The 15,446-nt window shown below is 36.5% G+C and overlaps 1 protein-coding gene across 2 annotated transcripts; it reads left to right on the top strand.

Moving 5' to 3' along the window:
* Positions 1–4,034: 4,034 nt before the first annotated feature.
* LOC105563343 (alkaline phosphatase 4-like) lies at positions 4,035–15,267 on the top strand. Of its 2 annotated transcripts, XM_012014858.1 has the most exons (9): positions 4,035–4,384; positions 6,731–6,827; positions 8,048–8,268; positions 9,004–9,196; positions 11,112–11,278; positions 12,227–12,538; positions 13,326–13,749; positions 13,936–14,114; positions 14,673–15,267. In XM_012014858.1, the coding sequence occupies exons 2-9, from the start codon at positions 6,743–6,745 to the stop codon at positions 14,679–14,681; spliced, it is 1,590 nt and encodes a 529-aa protein (XP_011870248.1). In that variant the 5' UTR covers positions 4,035–4,384; positions 6,731–6,742; the 3' UTR covers positions 14,682–15,267. The 2 variants fall into 2 exon arrangements, with proteins under 2 accessions (XP_011870248.1, XP_011870247.1); XM_012014857.1 differs by having other exon boundaries at positions 13,936–15,267.
* Positions 15,268–15,446: the final 179 nt, after the last annotated feature.

The following is a 15,446-nucleotide window of genomic DNA, read 5'->3' as shown; positions in this document are numbered from 1 at the left end:
CATACAAGTAGTGGTTTTAAGTATCTTAATCGTCTTAACGATAAAGTCGCTACGATTTCTCTGTCCTCTGTGGTTATTTATAAATACCGTGATAAGAAACTGGAATTTCCATTTTTGGATATCACTGATATCTAATTTATTTTCCTTTTGATTAAACTTTGTTGCCTCTTTATACGTTTATAGTTATGAAGAACGGTGTTCCGAATTGAGTCTTAATAATAGCATATAAAATACAACTATAGTTTATTGGCCTAGAAAATTATGAGAATAATAGATAAAATAACACGATAATGTATTAATATTTGCTCCCTCTTTATATAAAATGAATTTGAATTCCTTTTTATTAAGAAATAAAATTCCCAAATCAAATGTTTTAGACGAAAAGGAAAGAATTATTTTGTAAAATAAATTCTTAATATTGTTAAATACCTCTGAGAATTATTTATACAATGTGGAACTCGAGAAACAAACCATTTGCATGGCAGAAATGTTCAAAATTTGCAGCATAATTTATATAGGTTTAATTAATCAAAACTTTTCAACGTAACTGTTTCTTCGCATTATTAAATTATACAATCATTATTATTGCAGTTAGATTGCATTATAAAAAAATACCCAAAAGATTATATCAATAAGATAATTGACGACTTAAAAAGTCATTGTTTGATGAACTTGGTGGTCTAATATTCTTTAAGTTCCACAAACACGGTAACTGGTTAGCGAACAGATTAACAGAGGCGCAATGCGTTATTTATCGCTTTATTGCAATAACGAGTAGAAATCGTGATACCGCTCGTAGCCGTGATAATCAGTCACCGATCACGGTGGCATTATCTCAGAAACGTGCTTCACCGCGTTATCACGTGCTCCGCTCGCACGACTCACGCCCGAGGGACACGCATGGATTGAGAGAGTCTCACCTGCCGCACGTGTCGATAGCTACGACCAATCGCGATACGCAAATCTCGATTCACACCTCTGGAGGTTTCAGATCAAACGTGAATTTGCGATTGGACGACTGCAATTGAAAATTTTACATCTCCGCGTTGTTCCTTAGGTAAATACTATATAATGTCCAATCTCGTGAGAGATCTCTGCTCACCCGACGCTTTGTCATTTCGTAAACTCGCCGATTGTTACACAATTTGTTGAAAACGTGCGTCAATCGGCATACACTTTGCTGACAATGACGACGCTCGTCTCGCGAAAGCGTCCCAATCGAAGCTCTGATATTATATAAAACTGTTCAAACTCTTCAAAAAGAATTAATCTTTTTACTTGTTAATTTTTTTGAGGGTAAATGTTAACTTCTTAATCTTATATACTTCTCATTTTACTACGGCTTCTCATTTTCCTTTATGAAAATTTTATGTAACGTCAACATTTCAACGCTTTATTATATGTATACTATGTTCTGCGAGAGAAATGTACGTCAAATATTTAAAAATTTAAATACGTGGTTAGGAAAAAAGATCTTCCTCGATAATAGCATGACGCCTTCAGTTCAACTAAACGGAGAGAATTTTCTTTTAAAATTTATCCTGAAAATCATGTGATCGTAAGACATGGCATTTCGAACCATTTTATGAGTTTTTTTAATTATACCATTCATTTTACAAGCAGAATGTATGGTAAAATTTTTTTAATGCCGTATTGTCCCACGATTACATAATTTTCAGGATAAATTTTAAAGGAAAATTCTCTCCGCGTATCTTAAATCAAGAGATACGTCTGCAGGCTATCCAATTACAATTAACTTGTGAGAACAAATCATACTGAGAATCGTTTCTTCGCCAGTGATTAGTTAAAATAAAAAATAATGGGAAAAATTCTTCGACGTATCTGGCAATACTTTACTAAAGGGATTACACAACGTTTCGACCGAGAATTCCGGTCCTTTTTATATAAAAAGCGCTTTGATTACATTCTGAAGTCAGACAAGTGCCAACCAGTCGTAATCTGAAGACTATGAAATTATCGTGTGTCAAAAAACAGAGTTACAGAGAATGAAGAATATATAAATGTGCGCACCAACGTTTTTCTTTCTTTGGTCATTGGTTGTAACGCAATGTGACATTAGTTAAGCATAATTTAAATCGAGCAATTATCGCATAATGAATTTAGTAGGAACTTTTTTTGTAAAGTTAGAGCGAGACAGACGCACAAGGACATTTCTTTCACTTCGTACATATAATGCGGAAGAAATGACAGTGATAAACTGTTAAAAAGGGAGTAGGTTTCTTATTAGTGATTGTGGAACCATACAAATACCGGATGTAGCGATAGATAAGATTTAATTAAGATTTTTCTAAATCGATTTTACAAGTTGATAAATATGTTTTGAGCCTTGACTTCATTATTGATATCAAGTTGGTATAAAAATGTGCAACAAGTATACTTGTACTCACCAAAGGTGTGACACCAGATTATCAATAATCGATCGCGTTGTCCTTGATAAAACCGTTCCTGTCAATATTTCTGAAAGACAAAATACAATACATTACTTAATCTTTAATCAGTAAAATAATTGAGACAGCAGTCGAATTAATATTGTTATCAAGATTTAAAAAGTACGCAATCATCGTCGTACAAGTGGCGCTGATATTTCATCTCGCTTTAATAAACGATAAAACTACCTTAAACTGCTGTTCCGTATCAAAGTAAAAAAATTAATAAATAATTCGACGTATAAAAGACACAGTCTATCTTATCTGCTTCTGGCATCGAGAAATAATGAAACGGATATTATATGTGCCTTAATAACCAGGAGATAAAACCCGCTAATGCAAAGTTAAGAAAAACAATTAAGAATGTTTTACGCGTTACGTACGTAATGAAATATTAGCGCTAAAAATATTTAAATTAAAAGATTAATTCCAATGAATATTACGTTAGTATATTTTAACAGACGCAGAGAGAATTCGAGCGTCGAAAGAAAATTAGGGAGAGTCAACGCAAATATACGATGATTATAATAAGAATGATATTTTGCTTTGGAAAATACGCTCGGAAACAGATGTAGTAATGGACGTGACGAGTTATATTTGTATTTTGCGTTGACGTGCGATTGATTACAGCAATATTATGCATTTCGTGAAACATGTTTAATGATCGCGTAATGTTACGCGTCAACTATTCTTTCAGGAAAATATTCAGAAACTCTAAAAGTATTTAGAAATTACAAATTATTATTCTATTATATGAACATAATATTTTTCCTAGTTATTAAAAAATAACATCACAGAGAGTGATCGTTTATTCTTTAATTACTTATAATATAAAACATTTATATCGTTTTTGTTCGCGTTATCGCGACGATAATTTACTATTGTTTCACAAATAAAAGAGCAAGGCGAAGAATATCTTTTCAATGTGAGAAAAAATTAAGGTTGTAAATTAACAACAATTTGTTCTCACGATAAAACAGTTCGAGTACACTCGTCCCTCGATTTACGCGGAATATTCGTCTCACGCGTTTTCTTACGCGGTTGAGAACGTAAATGGACTCTGTCAGTGAAAAAAAATACGCAAGAGAAAACTCATACGTATACTGCAATGTATACACTAACAAGATTATGCTTCTCTTGCTTGCTCCTATTTGCTTTCAGTTCCGTTTTCCTAAATTGATGAATATCTACATACATTCGCGTGTACATATCAAGTCCTCCACGTGCATAGAAATTGAAAACTCTCGATTATGATGTTAAATTCGATTTTGTACGTCAATTAGAATTATCATAAAAATGAAGAGGCAACCGCGACGTCGAGACAAAGGGAGATGACGCGGTAAGGTGTCTCGTGCTTTCCGGGCACACGAATGAATTCATAAAGCGAATATAAGACAAAATGGCAGGGAGCCAGTCAATTACGGTCGGATTAGCACATGAGGGGATCCCTCTTCTCTTTTTCTCTCGCTCTCTCTCTCTCGCGCTCTCTCACACACTCTTTCTCTCCCTTTCCGCGTGCAGAATCCGCGTAGCCAGTGTCCCTTGCACGCTTCGCTACCTCGTGCCGCCACGGCCTTTGAAACGCTATATAAAGTGACAAAGCTGGGCTCATTGGCGGGCACGCTCCGGTATCCTCGTCATCGGCTTTAAACTCGTGCTTTCCGGCCGCGTCGCGCGACCCGAAAAGAAGCCAAACCGCCGGCTTTTGTCACAGGTGCTATCGGCGGGTACTATCGAGATCGGAGAAGTGGTGAGGCGATTACACGACACGATTTAAAGGACGCCGCTCGCTGTGCCGCGTGCTTCATTCCCGAGGATGTCCCGCTTCAAGACGCGCATTGCCGAGACATCGTTGAATTGACGTATCGACAGGTCCAATCGAATTGACACCGCCGCCGGTGGCACGCCGTATCTCGAGTTCCTTCACGACACCTCAGGTAAGTGGTAACTCGGTTTGCCATTTGCTGCATGCGAGATTAAAGCCGCATCTCGGGGTGTGCTCGAGGAACACGTGAGATGATTCGAACAATCAGCTCGGATGCTGAAGAGGCAGCGAGAGACGAACTAGGTCGGCGAGCGACCCCGTTCGTATGCACACATTAATATCGTCAATGCGTATCGCCGTTCAAATAACGTTTTGAAATATTGTTAATTAATCCCGCGATAAATTGTAGGAATAAATAAAGATTTTGCCGAATTATTGCAAACCGTTATTAGCAAGCCAGTTAATTAGCGAGCGCTAATTACGTTCTCAAGCAGGGAAAATAGTGAAATTCATTTCTATTTAAATCAGTTCAATGCATCTTTCTCTCAGACATTCTATACTTTAGAAAAGAAGAAACGAGGACTAATTGCGGTTAGAAAATGAGTTGTTTTAATTATTTGTGATTATTAAATAATAATTTAATATCATTGTGTATACGGTATGAAAATATTAGCACATAACTTAATAGACTTGTAATAATTATAATGAGATATCTTAACACATACACGTATACAAACTTATATCATATTGTTTAATGTCCGAGTATATAAAAATGAGACATAAAATATCATTTTTTTCACACCAAGCACAAACCATTTGTTTCTTTTTTCCTTTAAGTTCTACGAGATGTCGCGAAAGATAAAGATAATCGTATCGTTGGCGCGTAATTATACGCAATTACATGCTGTTGTAACCGACCAATTTTCAAACGAGATGATGATAAACACTTTTCGTGAAGAAACTGCAGTCGTTTGCTACAAAACGGAAAACTACTAAGTCCTGCGCGAACGTGCAAACGCGTATGTAAACTTGGCAAAAAAAAAACCGCAAAGCCGATCGAACGAGGACTCTCTGATATAAATAGGATACACGTGACATTATAGTAATTTTATTAGCTTGGTAACTGACTCCTGTACAGTTCCCCTGTGTCGTGTATGATGGTCGTTTAATACAAAGCTAATGGTGTGTCAAATTAGGAACAGCTGATCGCGTCGAATGAGCTACGATTATGCCGACTACCAGTAGGGTAAAAGACCATGTTACTAGCACTGTCCGCATTACTGTCAATCAAAATTTTAATGCTCTTTTTTTTAAATATAAAAACTTACATCTCATGTTGTTTTGTAAAATTTCTATAGAATTCTAAGAGTTGATGCAGTAAAAAAACTAACGATTGAAAGTGAACGTCAGCCCGCTAGTTAGAAACGGAACTTAAAGATTTCGAGAAACTCATTTTTCTCCCAATCTATGTTTAGTAGTAGATTAAATAGAAAGTAGCTACAAAGTTGACGGAGTACAGGAAAAAATTTGGATTCACGGTGCACTCGAAGAATTGGAATGCATATATTAAATATATATTAAAATATACAGTACATTGAAATCTGTATGCATATAAAATAATAAATAGAATTGTTCACCCTGTATTAAACATTAAATCTAATATTATATCCGCACCCAACATCTCTTATTGCTTCTCTATGCTTATTAACTTAAATGTTTATCAACAGAGCCCTAATATTTACTAATAAATAGAATTTTATTATAAACTTCGATTTTAAAAATAGTCGAAAAAATAGTTGAAAAATAGTCTAAAGTGAGTTTAAAATTACGTAAAAGACAGATAAGATAAGCAAGAACGCTTCCTTTTACAATTATCTAACTTTGTAGATACAACTGTGCGCACGTGAAAAAATACCAGCAACACAATACAACAAAGAGCAGCTGGTAATAATTTTCCTTGAAAATTCTCAAGAACTAATTATGTATGCATAGTTTTCTTATGTTTAACTTAGCATCTCCCTCCCTCAGTTTAATGATTTAGTGGTTGTATTGACAGTTTGCATGAAGGATAGAGAATTATAAGAATCTAAAGGTGCAACTAATAATTATAATTACAAAATAAGTATAAAGGTCTTTCTACAAAACTTTTTGAAATAGTTTGATGTAAATTTCAAGAGTTTCTCAAAATAAGCTTCAAATAAATGTTCTATTTCATCATTTATTTTGCGTTGCAAAATTTTCTACGCAATCAAAAATAAAATGTCTTGAATAATAGTGAGTAAAGAACGCAGACTTATACGCGATAAATAATCGACACAGCTAACAGACGATGCAAATGTATCATTAAAATAATAAGAATAATCAAACTAACATTTCTAACTAACAATATAAATTTAGTAAGAATTTCATAACTTTGACAACAAATAATAAATATAATTTTACTTATTACTAAGATACGAAAAAGTAAATCGTCTTTTTATAGAATAACAATGATAATTTTTTGTTTGACATATTGCAGAGAAAAAACAAAATGAAGCACTACGTCCTATTACTTTGCATCGTAGCGGTTCTTCAAGATTCCGAAGCGATACCTAAGGGATCCACGGATTATGAAGGTCTGTTATAATCGTCATACTATAAAATCATTGACACATTCAAATTAGATGCCGAAGTTAAGTGATTACCTCAAATATAAGTTCAAAATTTCGAAATTCTTCAATTATACTCACTCTCTCTCTCTCTCTCTCTCTCTCTCTCTCTCTCTCTCTCTCTCTCTCTCTCTCTCTCTCTTTCTCTCTCTAAAAATCAATCAGTGAATGCAAATCTGTAACTCTTCACTGTTTCCAGTGATAATTCACTGATTGACTTTCAGTGAGTGACAGTAATAAGCATATATCCGTAGCAATTTTGAAATACGTAATAAATATATAAAGAATTGTCAAAAATACGATACGCGTCGTTCATTGACAAATTTCTCTGGGCAGATGACTTTGATCGTTCTAATCAAATTTACGTAAATTTTGTCTTATCGTAAAACGTCGATAAAATCATCGTGGTGCAAAGTTTACCTCTTATCGATCACTATCGACACTTCATGCCTGAAATTTGTACGCATCGATATATTGTTTCGATACATAACAAGCTGTTTATGTTAGAGCACGATAGAGAAATTCACATATCTTTCCAAATGGCTTCTGTCAATCAAACTTGTTCATTGTTCATAACAGCGCCACTATTTGGAATGGTATTTTACACCCGCCCAAATGTGGTTTCAATTTTATTTGACCAAACTCCGTAACAAGATAGGCCGACAATCATTCTTCAATAGTGTACAATTCTTTTATACTTCTCACGTAATCTGTGTGTAAAACATTTACTCTTAGATCTCACTTGATAAGAACCTAAACCTAAGTCGAAACGTTGGTGAAAGCGTATTTAATAAATGTGGCCAGCTGAGGTCGATTGAAACTTGAAATTTTATTGCTATTATTTTGATTTCCAATTTTTATTCTGCAATGTTCTAGAAAATTAATATTAATAATGAGCTCACGGCACAAACGTGACAAACTTAATTTGCACATATGGTTTAATATCGTTAACTTCATACTTCATTGTATCTCTTCTATATCATAGATAAGCTATAGATATATCGTAGATAAAACTATAATTTAGAATAATTTAGATAGTAAAGGAATATTGCGAGACCTCTCATTAGCCTCTCAAACGTGCTTTCAAAATTTTCTGTAACTTCGGTTTTCAACTTAATTCCATCCTATCTGTCCTACCAATCAATTGTATTCCTTGGCAACGAAGCGAAATTCTGATCTCTCATCAGATATGTCCTTCTGGCTGAAGTCCGGCCAAGAGACCCTGCACAGGATCCTGGCGGAGCAGAAGAACGAGAATCGTGCCAAAAACGTAATCATCTTCATCGGGGACGGTATGGGCCTGTCCACCATTACGTCCGGTCGTATCTACATAGGCCAGCTCAATGGTCATAGCGGTGAAGAATACCAACTCGCGTTCGAGAAGTTCCCCAACGCCGCCCTCGCCAAGGTAGACATTCAAATTGCATCGATCGTGCCTTCAATCTCGACGGCGGTCTCGCGAGGCGTTACGATATTCGGAAATCCCGTCACGTTAAGCCGCTTAATTCCGCGCCTTTGATAAGGACGCCGCGTCTATCCTCGACGGGAAAATACGACAAACGCGATGCTCGCATTACAATTAATCCCCGTCGATCTTCCGTCGCTCGCCTAGCATGAAAATTCGTTGACCTGTGCCCCTCTATGACGTAATTAATTTATCATGCTACAGGAAATGATAACACGATAATGATTACGATAGTCAACATAATTTTATGCCTCGAAAATTTCGAATGACGTCCATAACGAATATACATGCCCCTAATAGCTTATTAACTTAAATTTAAAAAATAGCAAACAAATTAAAACATGCATTTCTTTAACTTAAGTATTTAATAAATATGAAACAGTGTAGATAATTTTAAATTTAAGATATTGTACTTTCATGAAATCTTTAGTTGAATGTAGAAAATGTAATGATTTAAATTAATTTACTTAATATAATACGCAGATTTACTTAAAATTTTATATTTTTATTTAAATAGACTAAATATTTACTTCAGTCAAAAAATTTAAGTAAATCTATTTACTTCGTTTAAAAAAATCTTTTGTCAGTGTACGAAACGTTATTATTTCCTCAGACCTTGTTATCGATATTACGTTACACGTTAAATACAAATGTTTCACAATTGTCAAACATTTATAGACCTACAATGTAGACAAGCAAGTACCGGATTCCGCGGGGACGGCAACCGCTATATTTTCTGGTGTAAAAACCAAATATAGACTTATCGGACTGGATGCCAGAGCCCAATATAACAAATGCGACGAGAAAATCAACGCATTAAGCAAACTCACGACGGTAGCCGACTGGGCGCAGCAATCCGGCATGGACACTGGTGAGAGCTTAGTCATAAAAGATTTCAAACCGCCTAATTTAGCGTTTTACATAAATAATTTCTCAAGATTATCTCATTCTATTCTGGCGCCACTAGTTTAGAATTAATTTTGAAGCTCTAGTAATTTTAGACAAGAGAGTTTGTACGATTGAACACTTCGTTTGAATTATAAGCAGTCATAGCCAAAAAGAAAACATATCGAGCTAAGAATTCAACCATTTGAAACTTTATTCGGCTAACTTTCAAATGCAGATCACAATCAAGTCAAAGTCACACGACACGGTCAAATTAAACCTTGACATAGATCTGCGCTTCAGATTTATAAGTGTCTCAAGCATTCTCGGAAAGTAGAAATCGATCAGAAGAAACATATAAAAATCTCTTAGGCATCGCCATTGTTGTCGGTCGGTTAAACCGTTGACCAAGAGAATTTTTCTACACGGTACAACATTGAGATGAGAAATCGATCAATTTTTATCGTCGATATATAATATGCTTACGCGATCGAGTTAATATTGCACGCGCGATCGCATTATGTACGGTGTGCTAAAAATGTGATTTTCATTTTTCAACTGAATTCAATAAATTTTCTTGTCAAGTAGATAGGTATAATTTATTCGCTGCATACGTAGCAATTTCGATCGCGATTGTTTGATAACACATACCCCGTATTTAATTACAATTTATATTAAATGAACAAATGCAAATTGAAATATCACTAATAATTCAAAGTTAATCTCACGAAAGCTATAATTTATGTATTTAACGCCAGCTTCTCCCTACCTGAAGGAAATTAATTTCTATTAATATTTATTTCTTTATATAACTACCAGGTTTTCAAACAAAAAAAAGTAAGAGCTCATTTTCGCCGAGAACGTGTAAAATTTAAATTGAGAAAACTAGAGTTCTCCAACACTTGGATTAGTAAGGATATTTTTAGAAGCGGCACTCGCGAATATGAGCCGTACCCGCATGACATACGAGCGATTATGAGTATCAATTCCGTAGAGAACTTGTGCCACGCGTAATCGGCTATTTCGTTAACATAAGTGTTGGTACTGAATGGACCTCGTTGGAGTCATACACAGTGAAAGTATACTCAATAAACGAGGAGGTCGTGAGCCGACCTTCTACCGTGTCGCGGACGATCGGTCAGCCATGACTGATTTCTACTTTGGCAAAATAATGAAAGCTTTTTACGCGGCTCGCCGATTAGTATTTAACTCATTTGTTTCCGGTTGTATCTAGACCTTCGTCAACGGTCACTTTTTACGTTGATTTGCTTACGTCGATTTACTCTGCATGAATAAATCATCGCACAGCGTACAACCGGAATAAACGAGAATACTTATGCGCGTCGAAATAGGGTATAAGGTATTTTTGCTAACTGCAACCTAATATCTAGTACGCATATTTTATGTTTGAGACGGTTTATGTCGTATGTGTTTAATAAATGTTATATATTATGACTGGAGGAAATCTTATAAGTCGCCGGAAGTAATTAAAATTTCAGAAGATTACTTGACCATGTCTAGCAAATTTTTATGTTTAAACTCACAACGTTTCGACCGTGGTTTGTGGTCCTATCTCAAGTGATAATTGTGACAATAATTCCGTATGGTAAATCAAAGGAGCAGATCTTAATTTCACGAACGTTCTTTTGGTTTACCATGCGGAATTATTGACACAATTATCACTCGCGAAGGACCACAAGCCACGGTCGAAACGTTGTGAGTTTAAACATAAAAATTTGTCAGACATGGCCAAGTAATCTTCCGAAGTTATTATCCATTATGTATCACGTTATTTAGGATTCTAGTTTACCGAAATTTCGATTCCGCGCGTTGTCTCATTGCTGTCCAGAAGATAGAATGAAACAAATTTCAGGGATAATTCGTGGACGATTAATTTACAGGATTTGTTACCACCACTCGCGTCACCCATGCCACCCCCGCGGGACTTTACGCGCACATTAATCATCGAGATTGGGAATGCGATACCGCAGTACCAAAAAACCAGCGATTTTGCGTTAAGGACATCGCGAGACAACTCGTTGAGGATGAACCAGCAAGTCAGTTTAAGGTATTCGATAAAGATCAATATAACTTCAAGTCTAGCGGATTAACAGCAAATAGAAATTGCGTGTAATAAATACGCAGTGAAACGCAATAATTAAAAGATTATCGTTAAAGAAAATGATTTTTCATTGTCGTGAATTAAAAATACTCATAAAGGAAAATATATAACACTTTTATCGAGCGTAACCTTCGTAACATTTTTTAGAGATCTGCGATATTACTCTCTAAATTTTTTGGGGTGGAATCTCGCTCTTTTGGACTGAAATTTCACTCGAAGAAATAATGAAAACACTGCCAGTCCGAATGGAGCGAAATTTCCCTTTTTGAAAGAGTGCCGTTATTCACTCTTTATTTGGATTGATTCTGCAACTCTGAAAAGAGTGCTAGGTGTTACTTTAAGCGATTATTGTTAGCAATACAAAATTCGTGGACGAGAGTTTCGCTATGACCATCGCATGTAGAGGCTGTAATCTAATATTCACAGCCAGTACTGAAAATCTATAATTTATGGCGACGTTCCTTACACGCCGGACTATCGTGATCTTATAATACTTATGAGCTGAGGCTTGTGAAGAGAGAAAGACAGAGAAAATTTAAGAAGACTTTCTTTCTCTGTCTCACCATTGTGAAAAGGGAGATTCACGCCTGTGTAGTACAGGCACGATTCTTTTCTTTTACGATGGTGTAAGACAGAAAAAGAAAGTCTTCTTAAATCCCCCCCTCTCTCTCTCTTCACAAGCTTCAGCTTATTCAATGGGACGCCCAGTCTATATTTACTATATTTATGGAATTAATTAACTCTATTGGAGTAGCTATTCACTCGAATAGAGCGAAGTAGTCAGCGACACCACGATTCGAGCGGAAATTATCCCCCCAAAATTTTAGAGATACATCTTGAAATAATTTAAACTGCAATTTGAGTCTAATATTAAAAATTCCTATCTTTCGAAAGGTCATCTTGGGCGGCGGAGCGCAACAAATGGGTTTGAAACTGGAAACAAGTGATTCCGGTTCTTGTGAACGGTCCGACGGCAGAAATTTAGTAAAGGAATGGCAGGCGAATCATCCCGAGGGAAAGGCCGTCACCAACATGCAGGACCTCATGTCCATCGATATAAGCAACACGTCGCACATTCTTGGCGTTTTCTCGCCTGGCCACATGCCCTACCACGCCGTAAAGACCGCCGAGACGCCCTCGCTAGCGAATATGACGACGCAGGCCATAAGAATGCTGAAGAAGAACAAGAATGGATTTCTGCTAATGGTCAGTGTAACTGTTCAAATGACTTTCGAGCACAAGGGTAATCGTTTCGCGTAGTCTCGTCGGTGCTGAATATAATCCCGTTATCAAACTGCTCCGGTTTGAATTTGAGCGGCATAATTAAAAAATATTTAGCGGCCCCTTAATGGTCTTGTAAGCAACTTTGCAACTTCGAAAGTCCTAACGACATACTTAATTTTGATCGCAAACAAAACTTCTCCAGCATATTGCATATTGTAGTAACAAAAGAAACCAAAATGGCCCCTTTTTGCAACTTTAATCGCAGATTTTTTAGGACGCGTTAGAAAAATTTAGTAAACGTAATAATTTTCAAAAATTCTAACGACCTTCGTTCTTGTGCACTTTTCTTTTGTTGAACAGTGTAAGCGTGAACGGCACTGAATATGTCTGCCGAACGTCAATCGGATCGCTACGCAGAGCGGGCATTATAGGATAATGCACTCGATGAATATTAAAATGAATATTAATGAAACGTAATCGAGACTACACGTCAAGGAATCCTGACGGGCGCACAATGATGCTATTCTTGTGCAAATTACGCGTGATGACCATTTTCGTGTAATGCGTTCTTAGCCATTTGTTCCTAGGCTTCATCTTCCCGGATGCATGTCAAGGTCGTGCTATTTGCGCGCATAATTCTACGCATAATTCGAGAGCGCCGCGACCTTTCTGTTCTGGTTTCCAAAGCTTCGCGCAGAGTAGCACAAAATTGGAATATCACCGGCGAGTCGATGGCCTTTCATTTTTCAACCAGTTTCCAATCTTCCAGGTCGAGAGCGGCAAAATCGATACGGCCCACCACGGCAATTGGGCGAAATTGGCACTGCGCGAGTTGTACGAACTCGAGGAAGCAGTTAAGGTGGCTCTACGGCTGTTAAATATCGAGGAAACGTTAATCATCGTCACGGCCGATCACTCGCATTCGTTCACGCTAAACGGATATCCCAACAGGGGCAACGACATCCTCGGTTTCGGCAGCAAGAACACTAGCTCGAGAGCTTACGAAACCCTCTCCTACGCCAACGGCCCAGGATTCTACTACCATCGAAGGAACGACAGCAACAACGTCAACGAGACCTGGAGAAGACTCGAGGACGACACGACTCGCGGCGAACCGTTCTACAGGCACTTTGCTGGCAAATACCTCAAGGACGAGTCTCACGGCGGAGAAGACGTCGGGGTCTATGCTTTGGGTGAGGAACACGATTTCCCGAATCGTTTTATGCTGCCGATACAATATTCACATTTTCAAATTTGAGAGTAAATTCGGACAGTCGAGTGTTAACTCAAAACTTGAGTGTCTTTTTTCCGTAAGGGTTCACTTATTTATTCCTGCGAATACTTTCAGACAACGATGAGCTAAATAACATCTCTTGCAGGCCCCTATTCGCACCTGTTCCGAGGTACTTTTGAGCAGAATTACATTGCACACGCCGTGGCGTATGCGGCGTGCCTTAAAGACTGGCCATCTCACTGTGACAGCGCTTACCATCGTTACTTTTACGAAGTCAATACGGCATCGCAAAACTCGAAGCAAAATTCAGCCGGACAAAACACGGTACCGTCTGCGATTATAATAACTTTCCTGTTTACGGCGATCTTTATACGACTGTGATAGTAAACGTCATTACATTTTCTTCTCGTATAGCCAAATAGATAGTGACGCGCCGCGAAAAGAATTCACTTTCAGAGTAACAAATAATATTTTTTCAAGTACAAAGAAATGTTTGTTTAAGAGATACCGTTCGCTTGTGCCTTTATCGAGGTTTATTCCAACTGCAAATCTTGATACGTAACATAACGCACTAAGATTTCTTTCGCGATCCGGATCTGCAACTTTTGTAACGGACAAGTTGTCCGTTACACCACAAATACTGTATACGATCTTTTTACTGTAATCTCTTTTTACCGTAATCTCTTTTTACCGTAATCTCTTCTTACGTAATCTCCAATTTCAATTGCTACATTTCTCATAGATGTAATTACATTTTGATAATGAATTATTATTTTACTTATTGTTTAGAGCTCGACGAATAATCGTGACTATAGATCGCGGGTTTTATATTAACGCGAGTAAATATTTAAAAAAACGATGATCTTTTTTGGGTTATTGCAGCAACTATGACGAATTTAATTTCAAGGAGAAACTTGGACGGCATTATCTGCATTTTAAACACAGGTTTACAGGATTTCGAAATGATGATAGGAAAGTGCTAACAGCCGTGTGTGTTGGTAATAGCGTCATGTTTCGAACAAAAGTAATATTCCCATTAAATAATGGCGAATAAAAGTCCGCCTAATACTTTTCGATGAGATTTTACGATAAGATTGTACAAAATATGTTGCTGTAATATAGAAAATCGTCATTCGAAATATTATATAAGAGAAATGGAGAATAGTTTTTTTATGTACTTTAACACGTTACTTATACAAAATTAATATAAACTTATGTACATATTAGCGCATTATATCACAGGATATTTTGTTACAAACTGATGAAACAATTTTTACCCCAGATGCCGATGTCATGCGATTATACGTAAATTATAATGTGATTATGGAATAAAGTTCCTCGTTATATTGTTTGTAAAGTTTATGTCATTATAATAATTACGTAAATAATACACGAGCGAGACATTAAATCATTTAATAGACTTTAAGTACAAATTTGACCCAATTCGGAATAAAGACTACAATGTAATAACGAAAAATGACATTACAATACACAGAAAATTTGACAACTTCGATTATTGCATTGCGTAATAATCTCTTCATGAATTTCACATACATTTTCACAGGTTTGGGAAGTAACTCGTTACTTGTAACGCAGTTACAGTTACTTTTTTTTAGTAACTCTAACTTAACTTCGTCAGTTTCTCTCCATTTGTAA

The sequence above is a fragment of the Vollenhovia emeryi genome, unplaced genomic scaffold, assembly GCF_000949405.1.
Source record: "Vollenhovia emeryi isolate VEMERY1.0 unplaced genomic scaffold, V.emery_V1.0 DF939177.1, whole genome shotgun sequence".
NCBI lineage: Eukaryota > Metazoa > Arthropoda > Insecta > Hymenoptera > Formicidae > Vollenhovia > Vollenhovia emeryi.
Note: the sequence above shows the minus strand (reverse complement) of the source record. Positions and strands in the feature narration are given on the sequence as shown.